Source organism: Nyctereutes procyonoides, unplaced genomic scaffold (assembly GCF_905146905.1).
Source record: "Nyctereutes procyonoides isolate TBG_1078 unplaced genomic scaffold, NYPRO_anot_genome, whole genome shotgun sequence".
In the NCBI taxonomy this organism is placed as follows: Eukaryota; Metazoa; Chordata; class Mammalia; order Carnivora; family Canidae; genus Nyctereutes; species Nyctereutes procyonoides.
The window spans coordinates 54,901,655-54,928,761 of NW_026575146.1; the positions used below are offsets into that span (position 1 = coordinate 54,901,655).

Below are 27,107 nucleotides of genomic sequence, written 5' to 3' on the forward strand. Positions count from 1 at the left end.
CACCGTGTGACCTTGTGGCAGCGTGTCACAGCATGCACGTGTCTTTGCGTTTCCCTTTCCTTGTCTCTTAGACAAGTCTGTAAGGTAACGGGTCGTTCCACCTCAGCTCCACCCCTCTCCTGGGTTTATGAGACTCTAACAGCAGGAAGAAAAGTACACAAAACAACAGTCAGATGCCCTGGGTCAGCCTCTGAGATCTATGACGCGGGACCCATCACTCCGGGAGACTTTGCCAGCTATCCCTCTACGTGCAAATGACCAGCAGTGTCTCCTCTGATACAATGGCCTTTCTTAGAACACTCCAAATGCCCTCAGGGTGAGCCAGCTATTTGAAACAGTCACCAGTAAAACATGAGACTGGCCAGGGCAGCAATGAAGGTAAAGGCAAGTTTGACAGGGAAGCTCTACGTAAGTTGGGATGCAGTAGGATTCTCGATACTTAAGCATGATCAGAGCACCAGCTTTGTGACCAATGGTGCAGGAAATCATGAGGGAAATTAATATTCATGAGTGTAGTGGATTTCTGCTTTAGATTCTTCTTAATTTTGAGAAAAAACACACTTGCCATTGCATTTCTTAGAGTTCAATGTATGCCTTCTCTAAAAGAACAGAGCTCTTACAGGGAAAGAAGAATTCAAGGATCAAAAACTCAGAATTTAAATTGTACCATCTGATTGGGAAGGACAGACCCACAACACATTTTTCTCCACTCCTATGAGCTGCGTGCTCTAACACTGATCTGCACAGTGGAAGTTCATGAAAACAGGTACCCCTGGTCATCAGGTTAAAAATATACTTTATTTTTTAAAGGATTTTATGTATTTATTTGAGAGAGAGAAAGAAGGAGAAGGGGAAGAGGCAGAGGCAGAGGGAAAAGCAGACCCCTCTGCTGAGCAGGGAGCCCGATGTGGGGCTTGATCCCAGAACCCTGAGATCATGACCTGAGCCGAAAGCAGACGCTCAACCATCTGAGCCCCTCAGGCGCCCCAATATACACTTTAAAAATGCTATTTTTTGCTTCTTACTCAATTTTTGGAATATACTAAAAAAATTAAAAAGAACAGATTGCTATCAGAGTTTTTGCAGTGACAAAGAATAATCCCTCAAAAAGGGGAATAATTCAGAGACAGCAGTTTTCCCACTGCAATATATAATTTAGGTATGGAGACATCCCAGCACTAACCGACACCTTTCAGAGTGAAGGATTTTAAAAAGACTGACAGAATGACGACCGCTAGTGGAAGTATTTATGGCTTATTTAAGGGCAGGGATGTAGACCTTAGAGTTGGAATGGAAAAAACAGGCCACCCTGCCTTAACAGACCAAAGATTCATAGACAGAAAAACCTAACATGTGAATTATAACATCAATATTCAACTCATTCTCTTTCCAGGCTATTTGGATTAGGTTTTAAAACATAGCAGGCTGGAAGAGATTTAGAATAATGTTTGTTTATCATCTCCAGAGACTTCACATAGGTCTAGGAAGGCTCTAAAGGGAAAAAAAATGATGGAAACTATGACAATTTTTTTTTTCAGTTTGCTGGTAAGGCTTCCCTGTCGAACAACTAGGGTTGGGCATGGTGGGGCAGGTAGGGATACTGATTCCCAGGAGTTCACAGGCTATTAATTTCTTTTGAGCACCTCTGTGCCTTTTTAGCACCTTTTCCTTATGATTGCCCTAAGTCACTGGGTAAGATCAGAGGCATGCCTTTGGCTTCTCTTCTATCTCCAGGCTAAAATCAGAAATGTCCAGGGGGGCAGGTAGGCAACATCTCAGGTGAACAAAGCAGAAGGTGGTGACTCAAAGGGCCTGTGCTTCTCCCCTCCAGCTGGTAAATGCTAAGCTAAGTGGGGCCCAAACTAGTGATTTTTCAAAAGGACCTGGGTATTTTAGTGAAACTGCTTGATTTTTAAATTATAGCTTATTTAAGAAACATTCTGGGGTTGGGACACCTGGGTGGCTCAGAGGTTGAGCGCTTGCCTTCTTGGCTCAGGGCGTGATCCTGCGGTCCTGGGATTGAGTCCTGCATCGGGCTCCCTGTAGGGAGCCTGCTTTTCCTTCTGCCTCTGTCTCTGCCTCTCTCATTCTCTCTGTGTCTCTCATGAATAAATAAATAAAATATTAAAAGCAAAACAAAACATTCTGGGGTCACCAAAATGCTTTTTGTTGGCTTGTGGTTCATTGGCAGGGCACCTGCTTGATTGTGGCCAAGGCTGCAGGGCTGCTGGTGGCCAGTTTGGTGGTGTCATCCAGGGGTGATTTCCTGATGTCCAGTCCAGAGTCTTTTCATGGACTCTGTAAGCATCTAATTCCCTGTATTAAGTCCCTTTCTTCCTAAGACAGAGCAGTTTCTTGTTCTTGTAACCAATCCCCGACTGGCAGCTGTGACATTCAAATTACAACTTGGAGATATAATGCCAAGGAAGATTTGCTTTAGACGATTCACTTCAAAAAAAGAAAGGGAAAAATACCGCAGATAACACTAATGTTTTTCCCATCCAAACATATATGATAACTACTATCATCATGAATAAAAGTACCAAGAATTATGCCACAGCCTGGGAGCATGCAGTGCCCACATTGGCCAGGAAGGAGGCAGTTCCAGATGGTGAGGGACCTCATGAATACCCCAAAATTGAGTACTCCTGGCTGAGAGACTGAATATTGATCCACAACCACTATCATTAAAAAGACCCAAAAAGCCCAAACCAAGCAAAAAATCCCTTTATTCCGGTGTTGAAAATTCTAGTAAATAATTTAACAGCATATCCAATTGTGCGCCCTGGATAATGAGAACAGTAGCAAACAGTAGGAAACCACCATGGCTTCACAAAGAATTGTTTTCGACCTTGTAAGAAACTTCCTATGACTTTCCAGCCGCTATTTATATTGGAGAACAAAACAACGGTGCTTAGCTCTACCACAGAAACAAGAAAGCTGTTGCTTGACTAATTTACATAACAAATTTGAATATTTAAGGTACACATTAATGTACAGGGATAGGTCACTTTAAATTCGATTCACCCAAGGAAGCTAACCAAATTTCTCTTACGGTTCAGATGAGCGGAATAATTTATAATGGAGCCTTATCTGGTGACCCTTCCAGCAGAGCTATCTAAGCAAAGCTCCATGAAGATCCATGGCTCACCCTGCCATCTGTTTCACTTCTCCAGGCCAAGGCTGGCTGCCTCCTCTGCTACGCCCACCCCCCACTATGTCTCTAGCAGAGAAGGAAGAGAATGGCAACAGAAAACGACTTCTCCAGAAGCCCCAATGACCACACGTTAACTTGCCAAAAGAACAAGCTAGAATCTATAAACATATATGTTACAAATGAGTCTACCATCTTGAGTCCTCTTTCTGCAAGTGAGCCAGGCTGCATCCCTAGGGGTAGAAGATGACTTATGCTGTAAGAAGCACTTTGCCTACACAAATGTGAACTTGATTCTCAAGAGTTGGATTTTTAACAAGAGCTAGTCCATAATTTAATAGATAATTATCAAGAACATATATAGTAGACCCTGCCTGGCAAGTGGGGCTAGTTACAGAACTGCACATATGGAAAGAGAAAAAAGTCAAACAGCTAAGCCCACAGACAACATTGTGGTCCTTTTGCAAAGATATCATCTTCTATTATTAAAATCAACAGTTGACAGTGTTTTGTTTAAAAAGCACACATATCTAATAATATATTCTCCATTTAAGAAATTCCAGTAGTCCTTATCCAACGCTCAAATCTTAAGTCATTACATGTGTGAGAGTCACTGGATTAGCTGCCTATGGCTGCTGTAAGAAAGGATCATGAACTGACTGGCTGAAAATCACACAACTTACTATCTTGCAGCTCTGGTGGTCAGAGTCCTGAAGGTCAAGGTGTTGGAAGAGCTGGCTTCCTCTGTGAAGGCTCCAAGGGAGCATCTGTTTCCTTGCCTTTTCTGGCTTCTAGAGGCTGCCTGCACTTCTCGGCTCACCACCCTGTCCTCCACCTTCAATGCCAGGCATGTGGCACCTTCCAAGGTATCTCTTTGCCCTCTGCTTCTGAAATCACTTCTTTTTGTCTGACCCTAATCTTCTGTCTTCCTCTGACCAAGACCCTGTGCATAATCAGATTTTACTGCTTGAGGACAGACTGGCATACTGTTAAGAATTTTTAGGAAGGACACATTTAATGTAAACACTTCTTAGCTTCCCTGTGGGTTTGAATTTGGTGTGACTCCGTGATCTATGAAGGAACATAAGGATAAAGTTATCTACTGCCTGAGTATTAAAAAAACTATATATATATATATATATTTTTTTTTTTTTTTAGACCCTGTGATTTCATTGAGACAACCTAAAAAAATTCAAGACACTTTTCCCATCTCAGGATCTTTAATTTAATCACATTGGCAAAGTCTCTCTTGCTATATGAGGTGACACTGTCATGGGTTCCAGGGATTAGGACAAGGGACAACTTTGAGGGACCATCTGCCTACCACAGTTACTAAGGTCATTCAAATAAAAAGAGAATATTCAAAGGTCTTTACAGTTATCTGCAATATTAACCAAGAGTACTTGCTTAAAAAAAATCCATTCCTAAGAAATTATTAAAAGAAATACGATGAAAGGTCTTCCTCCCTAGAACCAAGTATATAATTTCTATAGGACATAATGATTAACTGTGGAGAAAAATAATGAGGGTTTTCCCCTGGATGTGCTTGCTTCTTGCCACAGTAAAAATCAAGCATGTTCTCTCTTTCTCTTACTTATAGGGCAGGTGATAGTCCCATCTTGGTTGCCAGGGACAGCATATTCTAATTCAGAGATACTTGTCTAGCTGGATGCTGATGTAATAGCCAGATTGGTAATATGATCATGCTAAGTCTCACCTGTTTGAATAGAGCGCAGTCCTGTCATGTGGACAATGTTCATCGACATATAAGGAAGAAGACGAAATGGTGGTTGCCAAGGAAGCAGCTTCAAACAGTGATGGGGTGCTAGGTACCAGGTCTGGCCTGTGTCGGGATCCCAGTGCTGGGTAACAGAAGCACAACACATACTTGTTAATCTCTGGAAAAAATGGTGCTCTAATATGTGTAATAATTTAAATTGACTCCAAAGCATTCATTTTACATTATCAGGTTGCAAATTAAATTATGAATTCACTTCACTCTTCCGAACTGCCGCAGACATGTAAAATAGCTTCTTGCAAACAGGTTAACCAGAAAGGAAATGGCATTAATTTACAAAATGGCTTATGGAAATGACATTATGAATGTTCTTTTAAAACCTAATAAAGTGATTTACTGTTTCAAAAGATGATATAAAATGCTTTTAGGAACTTAAGGAGATAATTCGACAGAGATTAACAAGATGATTGGCAAATGTAGAGACACACAGGGAACCTGCTTTCCCTCCCTAGGATATGCATGTATCTATCATTCTCAATTTAGATCTAAGTGCTCAGACTTTTTAACAGCCAGGGAACAAATGCTTCCCAGACTAACAGCCAGCTATCTCTTAACCCCTTTTGTGCCCATACACATCTTTGAGCATCATCCACGGCTCCTCTTGGCCTCATATTTTAAGAGCCAAGGCTGCCTTTTTAAAAATGAAAAAATTGGGACGCCTGGGTGGCTCAGTGGTTGAGCATCTGCCTTCGGCTCAGGTCATGATCCTAGGGTCCTAGAATCAAATCCTGCATTGGGCTCCCTGCAGGGAGCCTGCTTCTCCCTCTGCCTATGTCTCTGCCTCTCTGATAATAAATAAATCTTAAAAAAATATACTTGCAAATCCCCAGTGATAGAACACTGTGGACATAATAGTTGTGGATGAGTCCTGTCCTTCAACTTCTGTAGCTGGCCTCAAACTAATTTTTTTTTCTTAACCTAGGGAGGTATTTGATTTTTAAATTTTTATGAAGATATAATTAACATATAACATCATATTAATTCTAGGTGTCCAACATGACAATTTCAAACACATACCGATTGTGATGATCATCACAGTTCAGGGAACATCCATCACCACATAGTTACAATGTTTTTTTTTTCTTGCAATGAGAATTTTTAGCAACTACTCTCTTAGCAACTTTCAAATATACAGTAGACTGCTGTTAACTAGGGATGCCTGGGTGGCTCAGCAGTTAAGCATCTGCCTTTGGCTCAGGGTGTGATCCTGGAGTCCTGGGATGGAGTCCCACAATTGGCTCCTTGCAGGGATCCTGCTTCTCCCTCTGCCTGTGTCTGTCTTTCTCTGGGTCTCTCATGAATAAATAAATAAAATCTTAAAAAAAAAGACTGCTGTTAAAGTCACCATGCTGGACTGTGGATTTCTTTAATCATTCCCCTAAACGAAAATAAGACAGATGATAATAAATACAATATAACTTCAAGGCACTTCTAGTATTCCTTTACAGACTCAAAATTATGTATTTTTAGGAAGTGTATGAATGGAAAACGGTCCTAATGGGCACTGTGGCATGAGTACGAGGTTTTGGATTTGGGGTTTGAAGAGGTGTAGATGGAGGGGTGGAACGCAGCATAGAGGGAAAGGGTAAGGACAGAAGGGCTGGACTCTGGACCAGGAGACTGGATACACTTTAAAAAGTGTGAGAGGGTGCAGTTCTGCCTTAGATTCAGGTCAAAATAAAGAATTGCCATGATGAGTAACAGATGGTAATCATATAAAAACATAAGTCACAAAAGTGCTCTACATGCAAAAATTAGAAAGGCTTCAATGTAATATGACAGCTGGCCAGTGATCTTTAATATACTTGATCCCACCTTCTAATTAAATACAAAGGAAAGTATTGAAATGTTATTAATAATACTGAAAAGTGCATCTGAAAAATAACCTCCCATCAGAGTCTAATAAATTGCTAGTCAACATAAGGCAGATGGAGCTAAATTAGAAAGGCTCATGCAGACTCTAGTCTTGACTTCATAAACCAGAGGCTACCTGAGTGATACAATACAGAGATACATGATCTGTCCAGGGACTTGGGCCAGACACTGAGGAGCTGACCCCCAATCTTTTAGGAATAGCTCTTTGAAACAGAGAGCTGTTTCCTCAAATTCCTATATCCTTCGTTTTTTTTTGAAAAACAAAAAACAAAAAACCTAGCATGGTAGACAGAACTCTAGGATGATCCCCAGTGACCTGCACACTTGATCATCTCCCTTTGAGTGTGGGTGGAGCCAGTGAATATGACAGGATTACTGTATCTTACACGGCAAAAGAAATTTTGCAGATGTAATTAATATTACTAGTTAGTTAACTGTGAGTTGGTCAAAGAGAATACAAGGGGAGCGGCTGGCCTAGTCAACTGAGGCTTTGAAATCTGTGTCTGGAGGTCAGAGATCTGAAGTGGGAGAAGGAATGACTGGTAAGAAAGTCTTGAAGATGCAGCAAGCTGCCTGGTAAGGAATGTGGATGGTCTCAGGGGGCTGGACATAGTGCGCAGCTATCAGACAGGAAGGCATGGGGCCCTCCACCCTACAACCACAAGGAATTGAGTTCTGCAACCACGTGATGACCTTGGAGGAGGCTTCTTCTTCAGCACCTTCAGATGAGAACGCAGCCCAGCTGACGCCTCGACCCCAGTTTCTGAGACCTGATGAGCCATGCCCAGAGAACTCAGGTGAGCCTTGCCAGATTTCTGACTTACACATGGTGGACTACTAAATGGAAGTTCTACTAAGCTTCTGACATTCTGGTAATTTGTTACAGGACAACAGAAAATGGATACAATCCAGAGACATGGATGATGACACAGAAGAGAGGATTAAAAACTAGAGGGGAATTAGGGGAATTTGGTGATGATGTGGTGCCCTATGTAAAGGGAAGCCCCCAATTACAGAGCATTCTAAGAAGGCTGAACCTTGTAGCAAACTTTGTACATATAGAGAGCTGTCCAGATAAACTCATTTTATAATAGTATGTTAACATTTTCAAAGAATATGCTCAGTAGGTTTTTCTTTGACCTTCAGATGCTTTTCTGGGTGAAGTACCTTTAAAAATGAAGCAATGGGTGGAATAAGTCATCTGTGAAAAAAAGTACAATATGTGCCCTACTTCCCATGTCTGCAGACTTTCTGGATGTTATGTAGTGTTTATATTAATACCCTTTCCCTCCCCACAGATGAATGACCGGACTTGCAGCTTTAACTCCAGAAGTTATATGGTGTATATGACCTGTAAGTTTAACTAATATTGTTTAACAATCAGTTAATCCTATTTCCCAGACTACAGACACCTTGCAGTTTTATAGGTGCTCTGAGAAGACCAGGCAGTGTGGTAGGGGAGATGCTGGTACAAGGGCAGCTTAGGGCAAGGGGCAGAAATGGCAGCCATCAGCCCCGAGAAAGGAGCAAGTCATTAACTCCTTTGTCAGAATCACTGAATCTGGGTCTGAGCTGGTTTCTTGGAAGATGAGAAAGAAACTAACCCAATGTGGTACACGTGGATAAGCTCTGCAGAAGGGAACACGAAGAACACCTGACTCTAATGACTCTGGGGGAAAGGAAAGCTCCAGAAGAAATCTAATCTAATCAAAGTAGAAGAAATTTTCAGGAAATGTTGGGATTCCCAAAAGAATATACTGATTAAAAAAAAAAAAAGGTCTAAAATGTCACTTCCTCTCCTAGGATTAGAAGAGGAAAAAAAAAAAACCCTCATGACCAACTCAACAGACAAGGAAAAGTATGTGATAAAATTCAACACTCACTCTTGATAAAAAAACTTTTAGCAAACCAGAAATAAAAAGGAACTTCCTTGACCTGATTACAGTGATCAAATACAGTAAACTTCTTTCTCAACAGTGAAACACGAGAGGCATTCCCTTTAAAATCAGGACACGGCAAGACTGCCTGCAATCACCACTTCCATTCATCATTGTTCTAGGAGTCCTAGCTGGCAGGTAAGGAAGAAAGGAAAAAGAAGAGAGGTCTACACAGTAGCAAGAAACAGCCAGAAAACCCAGACCTTAAAAAGACACTATTTGAAGGATGCCTGGGTGGCTCAGTGGTTGAGCGTCTGTCTGCCTTTGGCTCAGGTCGTGATCCTGGGGTCTTGGGATCGAGTCCCATATCGGGCACCCAGCGGGGGGTCTGCTTCTCCCTCTGCCTGTGTCTCTGCCTCTTTCTCTGTGTCTCTCATGAATAAATAAATAAATAAATAAAATCTTTAAAAAAACCCACTATTGAAAGGATAGAAAATACATGTCTGTGTCTCTGTCTCTCTATCCATTTGAGAACAAATCTAACAAAAGGGAGATGTATATGACAAGCAAAAGGAAAGTTATAAAACTTTTATTAAATTCATTAAAGACCTAAATAGATGGATAATTCATTACATTGTGTATATATGTATGTGTATATACATATATAATGCATATGTGCATTTAAAACATAAACACACACACTGTACACATACCAAGAACAAAGTCTATAGTAAAAATACAAAAACGTGCAGATTTGTTACCTCCTGATAGTGTGGTTAGGGTTCTTTATTTCTAAATATCTTAGTACATCTTCCAGCTTTTTTTTTATTATCAGCCACATATATTATTTATGCATTCAAAAATTTGTACTATGTCATACTGTAAATATCCCTTTGAAGATAAGTTAATAGATTTTATTTCTTTATTTTATTTTTAAAAGATTTTATTTATTTATTCATGAGAGACATTGAGAGAGAGTCAGAGATATAGGTAGAGAGAGAAGCAGGCTCCTCACAGGGAGCCTGATGCGGAGCTCGATCCCAGCACCCAGGGATCATGCCCTGAGCCAAAGGCAGGTGCTCAATCACTGAACCACCCAGGTGCCCCTCTTTTATCTTTTTTTTAAAGTCAGTTCTGTGCCCAAAGTGGGGCTTGAACTCACGACTCTGAGAGCAAGAGCAGCACGCTGTACTGACTGACCAGCCAGGTGCCACCGTATACCTTGTTTCTTAGAGCAGGTGTGTTCTAATTGTTCTACTCTGAGTCTATATCACCTATAGAAGCAAAATCAGAAGGACTTTATCTTCTTTTCTCTTTTTAAAAAAGTTACATGTCTTTACCTTCTTCGTCAAGGCTGCTGAAACTCTGCCCCTCAGTCAGCAAGTCACGCTTCTCATCCTTCCATTCCTGGCTAATTGAAGACACGATCTCTTGAGAGGTTGCCTTCAGGGCAGCGATGGAGTTGCAACGCTTTTTAGAAGGTGAGGCCTTCAAGGCTAGACAGGAAGGAAAAAGGAGAGAAAAAGACACTTACTGTTAAACCACATTAATTTTTTTTATTCAATTAAGACTTTTTCTTATTAACATAGTTGTCATTATTTGAGCAGAAAGCAAGGCACTTTGTTTTATATATGTGAGGAAAGGGAGACGGAACTGTTTGTTTTGGCAATTTCAGTCGTCCACAATGACTTTGACTTCAACGAGAAGATCCTAGAATGCGCGTGAACTGGAATACGCATCCAGAGTTTGAAGTCAAGTCTCACCCACCCGAGGTGAAATTCAAACGTTCTATTGCTGAAGGACACTTTTTTGGCCACCAAGCAATGTTTTTCTAGGGCTGGGAGGAGGTTGGGTGGGTTGGTAAATGCAGATGGTAAAGCAAGGAGAATTCTCATGACCCTGGTTTTATTAACTTGGGGACTGGGAATTTCTAAACATGCCAATGTTTAATCTGAATCTTATACTCATGAAGCCCAATTTAGCCAAAGTCACTTCTGGTTGCTTTTTGCTTTTAAAGTGACTTTCCACTGAAATTTCCTGCCCTCTGGATCCTTTCTATGTCACGGCTATGTCAGATGTATAATGTATCATTCAGGCCTGACCTTTGTCCCAACAGCATTCTACAACCTCGGCAGTGCGCTGGGGACCTGGACCATGGCAAATGGACCTCATCGTCAATCCTGCTTGCCAAAGGCTGTGCCTTTACCAATGATGCATCTGTGGAAGGGGCTCTGGCAGCAGCCAGACTGTCCCTATTCCTATGCAGTCCCTGCTGCAATAATTCTTGGCTTAACACCGTCAGAGAATTTCCTTGGAGGGGAAGGAGTGAGGGAGTCGAGGCTTGTGCTCTCCCTGAACTTTTTTTTGGCAGTCTCTCTCTGCCTTTGAAGGTGTGCACACTGGGGCCACCTGAGAGCCGATGCACTAGAGTAATCGAGTCTGGCCTTGGGAAGCTCAGAGCTTAGATTGCCAAGCTCATCTGGGGCCTCCCCGCAGGTAGCTTGCAAGAGCTCAATTGGACAAGGACTCTGGGACACACAAGCAGGGAAAGAAGAGTGGGCAATCTCTCCACTCAAAGAGAAGGGAAAGTGTATGTGTCCTGTGAGCAGTCTTACTACCATAGTAATATCATCATCATCATAACTAACATCTGGAGAGGGCTTTAGGTTTTGGAGGCCAACATTCAACCACCATGTGGCTATCTGGGGGATATGGGCCACCCTTCTATAGGTCTAGAAACTGAGACTGGGAAAGTTTTGACCTGCTTGAGATCACAGAGCTAGAACTCATGAAACCCCAGCCATCCTTCTAGAGGATTCCACCTTCCTGGCTGATGCGAGGGGGAGAAGAGATAAAATCAGAGCTGTTTTTTGACGGGAAAGCATTGTGAATGTTTAAAAATCTATCAAAATGGATTTTTTAAAAGATTTTATTTATTTATTCATAGAGACACACACAGAGAGAGAGGCAGAGACACAGACAGAGGGAGAAGCAGGCTCCATGCAGGGAGCCTGATGTGGGACTTGATCCCGGGTCTCCAGGATCACAGCCTGGGCTGCAGGCGGTGCTAAACTGCTGAGCCACCAGGGCTGCCCCCAAAATGGATTTTAATGGAAAGTAAATGGACTAAATAAGTCATAGTCTCCTTAACTCCTAATCCTATCAAAACAGTGGTGACACCTGCTTTCCAGGCTTCTGCTTCAACATTGTTTGCTTTTATCTTATTTTTATTTTTTTTAAAGATTTTATTTATTCATGAGACAGAGAGAGGCAGAGACACAGGCAGAGGAAGAAGCAGGCTCCCTGTGGGGAGCCCGATGTGGGACTCAATCCCAGGGCCCCAGGATCACGCCCTGAGCCAAAGACAACGCTCAACCATTGAGTCATCCAGGTGCCCCTCTATTTGCTTTTATAAATTCTCACCCTTTGTCTCCCAATATAATATTTTAAAACTTTTAAGTCAGAGGATTTCAAATATGGCTCGGGGACTACTAAAGGCCCCTGAGACCCTTTAGAAGGTATGCAACGTTAAAACTATTTTCAAGGGTGCCTGGCTGGATCCAACTGGTACAGCAAGTGAGGCTCTTGATCTTGGGGTTGTGAGTTCAAGCCCCATGTTGGGGATAGAGCTTACTTTAAAAAAACTGTAAAAAAACTATTTTCATAATATCAAGACATAATTTGCCTTTCTCACTCTTAAGAGTTTTTAGATGCCACATGTCCTCTTGCCATAGACTGAATTCAGGAGCAGATGTGAGAATCTAGATGTCTTCTATGAACCAGCGTTGGGGATTGGAAAAAATGTAAAACGATGCCACTTTCTCACTAAATTATTTGTTTTAGAAAAGTATTACTTGGGATCCCTGGGTGGCGCAGTGGTTTGGCGCCTGCCTTTGGCCCAGGGCGCGATCCTGGAGACCCGGGATTGAATCCCACATTGGGCTCCCGGTGCATGGAGCCTGCTTCTCCCTCTGCCTATGTCTCTGCGCCTCTCTCTCTCTGTGACTATCATAAATAAGTAAAAATTTTAAAAAAAAGTATTACTTGTCACAATTACTTTTTATGTGAATTTTTAACTTTTTGTTGAAAATGGCTTTTTTTAAACATGCATATGTTTTTAAAGTTACTACTTTGTGAGAATTAATGAATATTTAACATTTTCCTCAGTGTTAAATTCTAATATGGGAAATATTGCTAGAGAAACAGCCCACATGCCTGCAAGACTTTTGAGGTCCTCAACCATTATAAAGAGTTAAAGTGGCCGTGAGACCAAAAGTTTGGAGCACCATACAGATCTTCGGTCAATGCGGATTTTCTAAATTGAGAAACAGCTAGGATGAAAAGAATGTTGGCAGCGGCAGGGAAACGTGAACCAGGGGAAGATACTCCGAGAACTGGGTGTCCTTGTGGTTCACAGTAGAGGAAAGGCCAAGAGCTATTAAAAGAAATAGCTCTTTGTTCGGTATCCGCCTCACACAGGAGGAGCAGCAAGGAGGACCAAAATCGAACCCCTGCCAGGGCCACATGGCACCTCAATGGTGAATCTTCCTTAAAGAATTATCTGGCACTCACTCCTGGGATGAGGATTCAATTTTGCAAAAACTGAAGCCAAAGGGACTTCTCTTGATTGGATAACCTCAAAAAATGGTTTGGGTTGCTGGTCACTTTCTTTCATGCTGCAGAAACTTCTGGATTTGTTTTTGACTAAACAGTGTCTGGCAATAAGGATTCTGTGTCCATTTTCAGCCCTACATTCTGCCATTTACCTGCCTCTGAATTTTACTGCTTTTTAGCACACCTAGCTGCTATTCCTAGAACCTACCATGTCTATTCCTACCCCTGGGCCTTTGCACATGCTATTTTTGTGACTTCAGATGTCCTTCTTGCTCCTCTTCCTAATGAATGCTAGCTTTTATTTTTAGGACTTACTTTATTCTCACTCTGAAGCTCTCTTGTGGAAGAATTGGTCTTATTTCTCTCTGTGTACTTACAGTAGTGTATATAAAAACTCTACTAACAATTGCTTCATTAGATTATAAATCTGTTACATGTTCTCATCATTGACCCAAAAATTACTGAGGGAGGAACTAATTAATTAAAAAAAATCTTCCTATATTATTCATGCTTACTATAGTGCTAGGTACATTACAGGTGCTCAACTGTTGGTTGAATGAATGCATTATTTTCTGAAAATCTTACAGCAGTTGATTTTTACCACATGAATGTACTGTTCCTTTCAGGAAGCTAAGTTTCTTTTTTTTAAATTTTTTTTTATTTATTTATGATAGTCAGAGAGAGAGAGAGAGAGAGAGAGAGAGAGGCAGAGACACAGGTAGAGGGAGAAGCAGGCTCCATGTACCGGGAGCCCGACGTGGGATTCGATCCCGGATCTCCAGGATCGCGCCCTGGGCCAAAGGCAGGCGCCAAACCGCTGCGCCACCCAGGGATCCCAGGAAGCTAAGTTTCAGTGCTTTAGATACATTATCTGGGTAGAGAATTTCAGTGAGGTTTCAACATTATGATGACTAACATTTCTAGAAAAAATAATACGATTTTGCAGACATTATTACATTGCCAGTGTGACTCAATTCTGGGGTGGAATCTAAGGATTTAGTAAGACTTAAAAAGGTAATTTGAAAGAAGAAACTTGAAGACTTGGGACTGTTTTCTTGGGGGTAGAAGCAGGGAGGAAAAGTTTTTACCTACAAAGAAAGTATGGTTTTAAGCATTAAGAGCTTTAAAATATATAAGGGAAGGGAGAAGAAATGTGTGGGAAATATCAGAAAGGGAGACAGAACATAAAGACTCCTAACTCTGGGAAAAGAACTAGGGGTGGTGGAAGGGGAGGAGGGCGGGGGGTGGGGGGCGAATGGGTGACGGGCACTGAGGGGGGCACTTGACGGGATGAGCACTGGGTGTTATTCTGTATGTTGGTAAATTGAACACCAATAAAAAATAAATTTATTATTAAAAAATAAAATAATCACAATTGATAAAACGTCTTAAAGTTATATATTTTTTCAGTTTTTAGAATAAAAAATTTATTACTGAAGTATAACATACAATGTTACATTAGTTTCAGGTGTATAACATATTAGACAATTCCATACGTTACTCAGTGCTCACCACAGGAAGTGTAATCACCACCTGTCACTACATATTATTATTGACTATATTCCCTGTGCTGTACTTTTCATCTCCATGACTTACTTTATATGTTACAATTTGTACCTCTTAATCCCCATTATCTCTCGCTCATCCCCCCACCTATCCCCTCTGGCAAACAGCAGTTTGTTCTCTGAATTTTAGGGTCTGTTTGTTCATTTGAGATTCTACATATAAAGTGAAATTATATGATATTTGTCTTATTTCACTTAGCATAATATCCTCTAGGTCCATTCATGTTATTGCAGATGGCAAGATTCCATCTTTTTTATAGCTGAATAATGTTCCACTGTATACAAACACCACATCTTTTTTATGCATTCATCTATAGATGGACACTTGGCTGCTTGTATGTCTTGGCTATTGTAAACAATTCTCCAGTAAACAGAGGTGCAAGTATCTTTCTGAGTGAGTGTTTTCATTTTCTTTGGGTAAATACCCAGTAGTGGAACTACTGGATCATATGGTATTTCCATTTTCAATATTTTGAGGAACTGTTTTACACAGTGGCTACATCAGTTTGGATTCCACCAACAATGCATGAGGGCTCCCTTTTCTCCACATCCTTGCCAACATTTGTTATTTTTTGTCTTTTTGATGCTAGCCATTCTGACTGGTATGAGGGGATATCTCATGACAGTTTGATTTGCATTTCCCTGATGATTAGTAATGCTGAGCATCTTTTCATATGTCTGCGGGCCATTTACATGCCTTCTTTAGAAAAATGTCCATTCAGGTCCTCTGCCCATTTTTTTTCTCTGCCCATTTTTAAATCAGATTTTCTTATGTGTGTATTGAGTTATAGAAGTTCTTTATATTTTGGATATAACTCCTTATCAGATGTATCATTTGCAAGCATCTTCTTCCATTTAGTAAGTTTCCTTTGCTGTGTAAAAACTTTTTATTTTGGTGTAGTTCCAGGAGTTTATTTTTGCTTTTGTTTCCCTTGCCTGAGGAGAAACATCCATAAATATTTTACCTAGGGTGATATCCAAGATAGTACTGCCTATATTTTCTTCCAGGAGTTTTATGAGTTCAGGTGTCACATTTGAGCTTTTAGTCTATTTTGAGTTTATTTTTGTGTATAGTGTAAGAAAGTGACCCAGTTTCCTTTGTGTATAGCTGTCCAGTTTTCCCAACACTACTTGTTGAATAGACCATCTTTCCCCCATTGTACATTCTTGCCTTCTTTGTCATAGATTAATTGATCATAGAAGTGTGGGCTTATTTCTGGTCTCAATCCTGTTCTATTGATCTACTATGTGTCTATTTTTGTGATGGTACTATCTTGTTTTGATTACTATAGCTTTGTAGTATATCTTGAAATATGGGATAGTGATATCTCTAGCTTTGTTCTTCTTTTTCAAGAGTGTTTTAGCTATTTGGGATCTTTTGTGGTTTCATACAAATTTTAGGATTAGCTCTTTCAGTTCTGTGAAATTACTGTTGGTATAATGAGAGGGATGGCATTAAAGCTGTAGATTGTTTTGGGTAGAATGAACATTTTAACATCGGTTCTTGCGATCCATGAGCATGGAATATCTTACTATTTATTTGTGTCATCTTTAATTTCTTTCACTAATGTTTTATAGTTTTCAGAGTACAGGTACTTCACCTCCTAAGTTTATGTCTAGGCTATTTTATTATATTTGGGATAAGTGTAATTGGCACTTGGTAATTGGTGATTTAAAATATTTTTAAATTTCTCTTTCTGCTACTTCGTTATTATTGTATAGAAATGCAGTGAATTTCTGTGTCTTAATTTTGTATCCTGTGACTTTAATGAATTCATCAATCAGTTCTAGGAGCTTTTTTGTGTAATCTTTGGGGTTTTCTACATATAATAGTATAATGTCATCTGCCAGTAGTGAATGTCTGATGTCTTCCTTGCCAATTTGGATGCCTTTAATTTCTTTTTCTTGTTTGACTGCTGTGGCTATGACTTCCAGCATGACACTGAATAAAAATAGTGAGAATGGACATCTTTGTCTTGTTCCTGATCTTAGAGGAAAAGCTCTCATTTTCACCATTGAGTATAAGGTTAGCTGTGGGCTTTTAAAATGTGACCTTTATTGTGTTGAGGTATGTCCCCTTTAACCCTACTTTGCGGAAAGTTTTTATTACGAATGAATGTTGTACTTTATCCAATGCTTTTTCTGCATCTATTGAGATGATCATATGAATTTTATCCTTTATCCATATATATGTATGAATAAATCTATGTCTATAAAAGATTTTATTTATTGAGTGTGTGTGTGTGTTTGTGTGTGTGTTTGAGCATGTGAATAGGGAGGAGCAGAAAGGGAGGGAAAGGAGAGGGAGAGAATCCCAAGGAGACTCTGTGCTGAGCATGGAGTCTGCTATAGGACCAGATCTCATGATCCTGAGATCATGACCTGAGTTGAAGCCAAGAGTCAGATGCTCAACCAACTGAGGCACCTAGGTGTCTCCTAAATGGACCTTTAATATGATTTTTATTGTATATATTATTCCATTAAATTGTACCATAATATATTTAACCAGTATAATACAGGGTTGGACTTTTAGGCAGTTTCTAATTTTTTCTTTTTTTTTCTTTTTATTTTTTTAAATTATGATAGTCATACAGAGAGAGAGAGAGAGAGAGAGGCAGAGACATAGGCAGAGGGAGAAGCAGGCTCCATGCACTGGGAGCCCGACGTGGGATTCGATCCCGGGTCTCCAGGATCGCGCTCTGGGCCAAAGGCAGGCACCAAACCGCTGCGCCACCCAGAGATCCCAGTTTCTAATTTTTTCCACCACAAAATAGGACTCTTATGATTATGGCCTCAAATACCCAATGGGATACTTAACTCTAATTACTAAGTCATCACAGATTTGGGGAGATAAATAGTCCAAACCCTGCTAATAAATATCTTGCAAAGATACACACAATAAGATCAGTGAGTAAGTGCTACAAGTTACAAAAGTTCCTAAGAATCTTACCTTGAATTTTCTTGAAAACTCTGGAATTCATAAACTTTAGAAATCTGTCAGCATAAAAGCTTGGTCGATGAACTGAAACAGTGTCCTGAAAATACAAATCAAGTGTCACAGGTTTACCTTTCACTTCATTTCAAGCTAAAAGAAAGATCTACCCATTTGGTTCTCTGTTAGCCAATGTCCTTAACCAGAAGGCATGAATGTTGGCAGCCGGAAAAGAGCAACACCCTGTGACCTGTGGTGCCCGGGAATCAGGCTGGGGAAGCAGGCATAAGACAATATGAGCAAAGATCCTAGATATTCATGACAGAAGAGACTATGAAGAGTGGCATGGGACAGCTAACCATGCTTTTTATAAAGCAAAACGGCTGATCCTCATTCCACTGGCTGCCATGTGGGGCTTTTAAATGCTTTTTACATACAGGCAACCAGTGTTTCTAGTGTCATCTAAAATGAAGGATAACGCTTTCAGTCGGGAACAAAAATTAGGGACATAAACAAGCAAAAGAACACTAACGTAAGAGTGAAAAAAGTGTGGTTTTGCCTCATAGTAATCAGGTGCACAGACACAGAAGATTCCTTGGGGACAAGGCTGACTGATGAGCTCCGTTATGCTGAATTCTCTACTAATTAGATAGAATTGAACTGAATTGAATTGTTAACTCAATTCTCTCGTGCTTGGCAGGAGTCTTCAGGACTGAAGGGGCATTTTATTACAAACCCAGGAAAGGAGATGGAGGAAGAAGCTAATTCTACATGTTTATTCAGTGATCACGTGTTTATTGTTTAAGATAACATTTCTAGAAATAGTAAACATTCCATTTTGATGTTAAGATTGTGGACTTTAATAAAAAAAAGTTCTGAAATTTCACTTTTATTATTTTTTAAAAATTGTATTTATTTGACTGAGAAAGAGAGAGGGAGGGAGGGAGAGAACAAGAGTGAGCCTGAGCATAAGCTGGGGGAGCAGCAGGCAGAGGGAGAAGCAGGCTCCCCACTGAGCTGGATGTGGGACTCGATTCCAGGATCCTGGGATCACAACTTGAGCTGAAGGCAGACACTTAACTGACTGAGCCACCCAGGGGCCCTGAAAATTTAAGTTTAGATGGTATAAACCGCCTGCTCTGAGTTTGGAAGAAGCAGCCCACATTGGACCAAAGGTCTGGAGACCTGGTTCTGGTGTTAGTTCTAACTTTAATAAGCAGTGTGATCCAGGAAGAAGACAGTGTCATGGTGTCTCCATCTTTTTTTTTTTTTTTTCATCTGTGAAATAGGGTGTTACAGGAGGCATAGGTAAATCTATCATCAGCATGTTATGAAGGACGCTATATAGAGGAAGCCTCTTTGGCCAAGGTATAAGGGTCCTCTAGACCATCAGGGATGCTGTAGATATGGTGGGAATCTCCTGCTGGTTTGACATGCAGCTCTTGTCTGAAGTGGACACGTACAACAAGCATAGTAGTTTAGAAATAAAGTGCAAGACGAGTAAGACTCAGATCTTGCTTTCCTTGAGAAGTTGGACCGTGTTTCTCTTTGATATGAAGAAACATCATTTAAATAAGAGGCATGCTAGCAAACAAAAATGAATTTACTGCTTACCATCCCACAAATAAATGGTTTGTACAGAGATGCTCTTAAAAAAAAAATCCCACCAAAAATGGAAGGTGTGTTTTAACTAGACAAAGGTAGGGGCCTCCGAGCAGCATCTGATCGGTTAAGAACTGGGTCATTCACATCAGAAATCTTAGCCTGGTAACAAGGAATTAGAGTTGTCTCGGAAACAGAAGGGAAAGGGTGTTCACTGTCTCTCTTCTATGCTGAACATATTATGCAGGCTCTACTTTTGTCAGCTGGAAGGGGAAAAAAAAATGAACCCACCATCTTGGCCTTGAAATAGAAGGAATCTTTGATTTGAATAATAAGCCTACATTTAATTCTTAGAAACAAATTTGTGGACCTGTTGTTTACAAGTGCATTCTGACAAAGCCCATTCCTTAGCCTGTGGACAAAATGCAGATCTTTCGTGCTCAAAGGTTATTACCAGTCTTCCACAGAACTGAGGAAGTGGGTGTTCTTTCCAATAAAGGAAAAAGAATGATATCTATAATTTATCTTCTTTCAGAGGAAAGCCTCTGCTAACATCTTTTAAAAAATGTGTGAGCACATCTTTGCCCGATATATTCTTTGAAAGTGTCACTTCGGGTTATTAACTGAGGGAGGCCGAGGCCAGTAAATGTTCTGTCAGCAGCAAAAAGTTCAAATCTAACATCGGGAGAGGAGCGAGCATGTGTGTACGTGTTTTGAAAGAGAGTAGGGAGGGGGAGGGGGAGGCTATTGCTTGATCATTGTTTTCCTTTGTTATGCAATTCTGGGTCCAACAGACATCTTCACGGCAGTCTAGTCTCAGTTGTGTATGCATCCATAACAACTCGTAAGTTTTCACTTGTGATGTCTTTATTGTGTTGAACACCAAAGTGCATTGTTTTTATTTAATCCCTATGTCAGCCCTTTGGGGCAGGTCCTGGGTGCTATCACTATGTCTCTGGTACAGATGGGAAACCAGGCCAAGAGAGGCCAGATCACAAGTAATGTGTCTAGATCACGTGGTTAGCAGAGTGGTGAAGGCAGGGTTCAATTCAAATCCAGGGCTGTGGACCACTCAAGTCAGGTTCAGACCACCCCACAGTTCGGTCTTGCGAGAAACTCATTTCACCTGTCCTCCTGATTCTCCCAGCACCTACGCAAAGAGTATCCCCCTTTTTCTTAGCATCCTCTCCTCTTATAAGTGGGTCCTTCAGATTTCACACAGATATAATGTCATCGTTTTGTCTGCTGACATGACTTCCTAGATACATCCTGAACTCTCAGAAATCACAAAAATAGATCGTTTAACAAGGAACAGGGGAATCACATACCCCATCATAGACAAGGGCTTTCCAGGAATGTTCTAGCTTCTTCATTAACCTAAATGTAAATAGATAGAAAAATAAAAATGAAAATGTAAAATCACTCCCATATGATAGAATTTCAGAATCTTTTGTGGATTAATTTTTGAAATCATGAAAGGCTGCTTCCTCAAATTTCTTACCTATAGGACTGCAGAATGTCAATAATGCCCATAAATAAAAGTAATTTCTCTCCCTTATGGCTTTTAGCTGGAATGCCTCCCATTCTGTTGATAGAGCAAGAGAGAAAATATTTTACAATGTATTATAATGGGAAGTTAAAAGTCGTATCTGATAAATATACTATAAATAAAAATGGACAACTTTAAGAATTCTGGCCCTCCCCCCGCCCCCCCCTTTTTTTTTTGCCTCGGGTAAAGTCTTCCTGGGAATCCAAAATGATATACTTCCCACACAGGAGAATGAAACCATAGCTGTCAACTCAGGACAGCTGGATGGGAAGAATCCAAACAAAAAATTATTCCTATTTTAAAACCACAAGCAAGAATTTTTCAAGTATTTTGAAATACTGCTTTTTAAAAAATGCAACACTTTTATCTGTTTACTGTGAGGTTATATGTATTTTTAAAAGAACCCATTCCTATAATGCAAAGGACCACTATTCGCATTTGGTACACCTTTCCAGCGCAAATGTGTATATGTATTTACTCGTCCATAAAAGCAATTATTTAAGTTAGCATGTTTTAGAACTTGAAGTTTTCATTTGCTAAATGATGTACTTTTCCTCATATTCAATGCTAATGTGTTTTTAATGGCTGTGTAATAGTTCACCATACTGATACAGAATAATTTATTTAATCGATTATTGGACATTTAGATGGATTTACTGGCAAGGAGTTTTTAAAAGTTTGATATGTATGGATTTCCTTTATAAAAGTGAAATATGCCTGTGATTTAGTCATTGTCAGAGACTCCTAGAAGGCAATCACTTATGGCCAACGAAAATGAGGCCTTTCGTTCAGTCTCCTGTACAGCTAGTAAATGCACGTGACAGTCAACTGTTTCAATAATTTTCTTTGGTTGTAATTATTTCTCTTAGTCAATATGCACTTTATATATGCAAACTAATCATACAGTTACTGAGCACATCTGGCTGAGGCAAGGGATCACATCTGCCAGGGTGTAGGACCTAGAACAACAGAATCTTCTTATGCAGATAAGAAGCTCTGAATTGTGAATGTAATTCCTGTCACGTGTTTTCTTAAATACATGTTTATTCAGATTCAAAGTATATTCTTCCTGTTGTGGTCGACGTTTTGCATATGGAGTAAATGGGGGGTAAAAACATTTTCAGCCATTGTTCAGAAATGGAGCCATTTGAAAAAAGAAACCATGTGGGTGAAAGAATGGTAGTAACTCGAAGAACTGCCACTCATCTAGTTATCTGCAGATGAATAGAAATGAAGGCTGCTTAATCCATTTTAGCATCAGATAGGAATCTGTTCTCAAAGAGCCACCATGAAGGGAACATGATTGCATTTCATTACCCACTCATGTGGGCTGCCATTACCAGGAGGAGGGTGGGCATGTGGGTGGCCACACTTACGTGTCCGGGTTCTCTGTGATGATCCCATCTCCAGATTTCCCTGGACCCTGGATGGATTCCATTGCTGTGGAATAGAGGACTTTCTGCATCCCAGACCGCTTAGCATCAGGCACATTTTGTGAATTCTCCTCTTCTTTCTCTTTGAGGGTATGGTCTAAGATATGGATTCCCAGCAAAAGGCTATAGTCCATGATTTTGAAGCTTTCCAGCACCTGAGTGAGAAAAAGAACCAGAAGGTCGGTCAACTGGAGCAGCTCAATGTCTCATCTGCAGAGAATCAGAAAGCTCTAGATGTGCAGACGCACAGCTCCTGCGTCTCTCCCAGGGGATGGCTGGTAGAGGAGAAATCAAAATAAAAACATTTGGGTTATTATCAGGTCATATTCAGTAAGGATTATCACAAAGGCTCCAGGATGATATTTTTATGCAAATCTAAAGCAAGCACATCTTTTCTTAACCCTCCATGAATGTTTCACTCATAACATTTATTGAACACTTCCCACATGCCAGGCTCTAAGTAGGTCACTCAGATTCACAACCCTCACAACTCTTCGACTGAGGTACTATTATTGTCTCTATTTTACAGATGAACAAACTGAAACAGAGGGAGATAAAGTACTTTGCTCGATGTCATTATAAGTGGCATTGTTGGGATGTGAACCCGGGCAGTCAACCCCAGAGGCCAGGCTCATAGATAGAAGAGCACAGACAGCAACAACTATGCACTTGTAACCTCCTCAGCATGAGGAGTCAGCCCAGAATGTTTCTGTCTGGATTCTGTTCTCCAAGTCTTAACCTTGCTGGAGTTCAGGGGTCTCCTTTGGAAAGCTTGTCTTTCAGAGTTGCCATTCGGTTCCCCGTATAAGTGTTTCTAAGAAGTTATGATCTCAACAGACAACGGGACTTAATGGTTTGTTACCCACTCAGCGAACAGTGGGGAAGAGAAGGAATTAAAAGTAGCCGGTTGCAGCCAGAGGAAGGAGGGAGAGATGCTCTGACAGGAAAACAGCAGGAGAGGAAGTCAAGGGGGAGAAGCGGTCAACAAGGCTTCCCGAGGTGTGGGGGGAGGAGGAGTACTCAGGAGTGCATGAAAATGGGTATCATCCTCTACAAAAAAGTTCTCTCCAACAGATTTTCTAATGCCTGGCATTTCTCACACAAAGCTGCTTGGGAAATCAAAACAGCCCGGTAATTAAGATGAGCCTGCAATGGCAGAACAGTTGTCTCTGAATCAACATGATAATCTGTCACCATACCCTAGTTAGGAAATGTCTCTGAGGAGCAGAGTCTATAGATAATTGTTTAACCAGGGACTGAATACCCAGAATTCCTTAGGCTTCTCATTCTCTGAGCCCAACTGCTTGCTTGCTTATTTATTTGTCTTTAAAATTTTTCTAAGATTTTATTTATTTATTCATGAGAGAGTCACAGAGAGAGAGGCAGAGACATAGGCAGAGGGAGAAGTAGGCTCCTTGTGGAGAGCCTGATGTGGACTTGATCACAGGACTCTGGATCATGACCTGAGCCAAAGGCAGACGTTCAACCACTGAGCCACCCAGGTGTCTCTGTCTTTAAATTTTTAAAATTTAAATTCAATTTAATTAGTAGTGTATTATTACTTTCAGGGGAGTCCAAATGCTTTTTTTTTTTAAGATTTTATTTATTTATTCATGAGAGATACAAAGAGAAAAGCAGAGAAACAGGCAGAGGGAGAAGCAGGCTCCCTGTGGGGAGCCGGATGTGGGATTCAATCCCAGGACCCGGGATCATGACCTCAGCAGAAGGCAGATGCTCAACTGAGATACCCAGGTGTCCCTCACTGCTTTTTGATCACATATTTATGATATAGCAAACAGAGATTGGGCCTGAGGGTTCACATACCTGTGACTGCCACTTGATGGATACTGTCTGATGGGGGGAAGGGGTTGTGAACTATGGCCTAGGTGGCCTTCCAGAAATATGGTCATCCCTGGGTCTCATGCATCTTTGCCATCAGTGAGGACAAATGGAAGGGGACTGCCCATGAGTATCAATTACTCAGAGTATCAATTGGTCATCTTTCAGTTTACTAAATTAATTACTTGGAGAAAAGAGGCAAGCAAAAGCTAAGAGTAGAATCTGATTACTTGAGAGGATTAGGCCATGGAACTTTCTAACCCAAGAGATCAGAAAGAGGCCCGATAGCAATGTGGACCCAGATAAGAAGAAGTGGAGGCAAGACTGAAGTAACAGGGAAGTCTGGCGGGAGAAGCTCCACACCACTGACCCAACACTTGGGCATCAGACCCACTGGCTGGTTCTCCAGGGAGGTTTGTCAGTTCCTTAGCCTTCTATGAAGCCACAAGGTCCCATGGGAAACAAGCCAGTTTTGCCTCACAGTTGCCAAGGACCCCGACCTCTTCAGGAGAAACACTGACAGACACTGGACGTGCTTTGCAGGTAGACACAAGAGTAGAAGGGCCTTGGCCTTTGTAATTCCCATCCATCCTGCAAGGGTAGCTTGGGAACAGTGGCTGCTCAGATGGCATCATGAACCCTGTACCGTGAGCATCACCTGAGATGCCAGTTTTCCGAGCTCGTGCGTCCCTTCTTTTTGTAATTAAAAAAAAAGATTTTATTTATTCTATAAGAGACAGAGAAAGAGGTAGAGACACAGGCAGAGGGAGACACAGGCTCCCTGCAGGGAGCCCCGTGGGGGACTCGATTCCAGGACCCTGGGATCACGACCTGAGCCAAAGGCAGACACTTAATCGACTGAGCCACCCAGGCGTTCCCCATTCTTAAAGACGCTCTGGGGTCATGACATAAAGGATAAAGAGCACGGACTCTGTAACCTAGGCAGGATTCATCACCTCCCTGTGCCCATTTCCTCCTCTGCAGAGGGCTGACAATTACATTATATAGCGCATAGGGTGCTTATAAAAATTCAGCATGGCAATGCAGATCTAGTGCCTGGAAAAATTCTCGAGAAAATGCTCAACTCCTTGCTAACCATCCTCATCCTAATTATAAGTCATGGTGACTCATCGCTCACACTAGCGTGAGAGAGGCTACAGAAGCCGTCTTGAAGTAAACACCCTTGAAGTCATACTTCTGACAACAAAATGCACAAAAAGCCAGAAAAATATGACTGCATTTTCAGCCTGTTTACCAGCACCTTTTTGGGTCCCTTTAAAAGTTTTGGGTTGAGTGTCAACAGGAAAAGGTCAGCTGGCAGCATCACAGTTCTGGTGGATGGGGTATAAAATGAGAGCCTCAAGATCTGGGCAAACAGTCCCATGTTCAATGAGCAAAAAACCCACAGCCTCATGCCCTGCACAGCTCAGTAGTCCCCTCAAAGCAGTAAATTGGCTTCAAAAGAGAATTCTAACCAGACCTGGTGACAACGCTGTGCATGTTCCTACCAGACAACCAAGGTGGTTTAAAGCAAGAAGTGGGAAAAAACTGGAAAGGTCCTCCTGACAAAATCACCTTTCCTTCTTTCTCCTTTGCAAAAAAGCATCCACAAGTGAGTTGTGCTTGTTAAAAAGCTTTCTCCATGAAAAATTTTTCCTTATATTTTCAATGCCCTATTCAACCTGAACCATTGGGTTTGTACTTACAGTCTCTTCTCTTGCCTAAGGATAGGCCAGAGAGAACATGTGTATTTTATAAGCGATACAAAGTCGGGCTTGGTCCAATTTTAACTCCCGATGCTATCCTGATACTTTCAGTGGCCAAATATTTGTCCTGGCTTATTTAGAAAAGCAAGCCTCAAGAGAGAATCGATGATGAAAAAGCTACACATACATTTTTAAAAGAGGATCATTTTCTCTGTACTCGTCAACTGGATTGTCAGAGTCCCTGAAGGATCCTGAGTTGTCTTTAGGAGGCCAGGCTCCTACTTTCAGAGTGAAAAGCTTTAAAAAGATAAATTCTTTTCCCACTGTGTGGGAAGCTGACCATGACAGTCAGATTTTGGGTTAGGTAAAGTCAGTATCCATAAAAAAAATGTTAAAGAAAAAGATAAATATATAAGCATACATTTTGAGTCGAATTCAAAAACTTCCGTAATGAAAAACTCTGGGAACAGATTCTAATCACGTGCTCTGTAGATCTGCATCAATTAGGAACAAAATAGTTGTTATTCATATCCTCCTGGTTCCTTAATTAAAGGAATCAAATATATCTGCCAAAATCTTAGCACGTGTGAGGCTTGAGAGTGCGCAACATTCTGCAACATGACAGACACCCATCAATCTAGTCTGTCACTTAGGCATGAAAACATTTTCTTCCAGAATGTTTGCCTGACCTGGCTGTTGCTGGTGGATTCTGTTGCTGTGTGTTTGCCATGCAAAATGGAGGTCACAACGCAAATACGCGCTTTTCCATTTAGCTCAGGCCACATTTTACTTTCCCACTTTTAAGTATTTTTTTTTTTTTTTAAGATTTTACTTATTTATTCATGAGAGACACAGAGACAAAAGGCAGAAGGAGAAGCAGACTCTGTGCGGGGAGCCCGATGTAGGACTTGATCCTGAACCGGGGATCATGACCTGAGTCAAAGGTCGATGCTCAACCACTGAGCCACGCAGGTGCCCCTACCTCCCCACTTGTAAAAAGAAGAAAGCAGGAATGATTCACAGACACATGTAAGATTGACAGCAAGGTGGCATGCCCCAATGGTCTTGTAGCATTTATTGTCAAAGCCAGATTTCTTTTTCCCCCTTCCCTCTCAAGGATGATTTTAAGACAGTAATAATACTGGAAGATAGTTTAAGAAAAA

The 27,107-nt window shown here is 41.0% G+C and overlaps 1 protein-coding gene across 5 annotated transcripts in view; it reads right to left on the reverse strand.

The window, feature by feature from the left end:
• PIP5K1B (phosphatidylinositol-4-phosphate 5-kinase type 1 beta) overlaps positions 1-27,107 on the reverse strand; it is a 299,598-nt gene that overhangs the window by 66,102 nt on the left and 206,389 nt on the right. For 3 of the 5 annotated variants that reach the window (XM_055310888.1, XM_055310890.1, XM_055310889.1), the window contains 6 exons: positions 22,343-22,554; positions 20,919-21,002; positions 20,746-20,794; positions 17,834-17,918; positions 10,045-10,200; positions 4,872-5,016 (listed from right to left, as the gene is read on the reverse strand). In XM_055310888.1, the coding sequence (XP_055166863.1) occupies positions 4,872-5,016; positions 10,045-10,200; positions 17,834-17,918; positions 20,746-20,794; positions 20,919-21,002; positions 22,343-22,554 (731 nt within the window). Of the gene's footprint in view, positions 1-4,042; positions 4,226-4,867; positions 5,017-10,044; positions 10,201-17,833; positions 17,919-20,745; positions 20,795-20,918; positions 21,003-22,342; positions 22,555-27,107 lie in introns of those variants that run through there. The other 2 variants (XM_055310891.1, XM_055310892.1) reach the window with 2 other exon arrangements.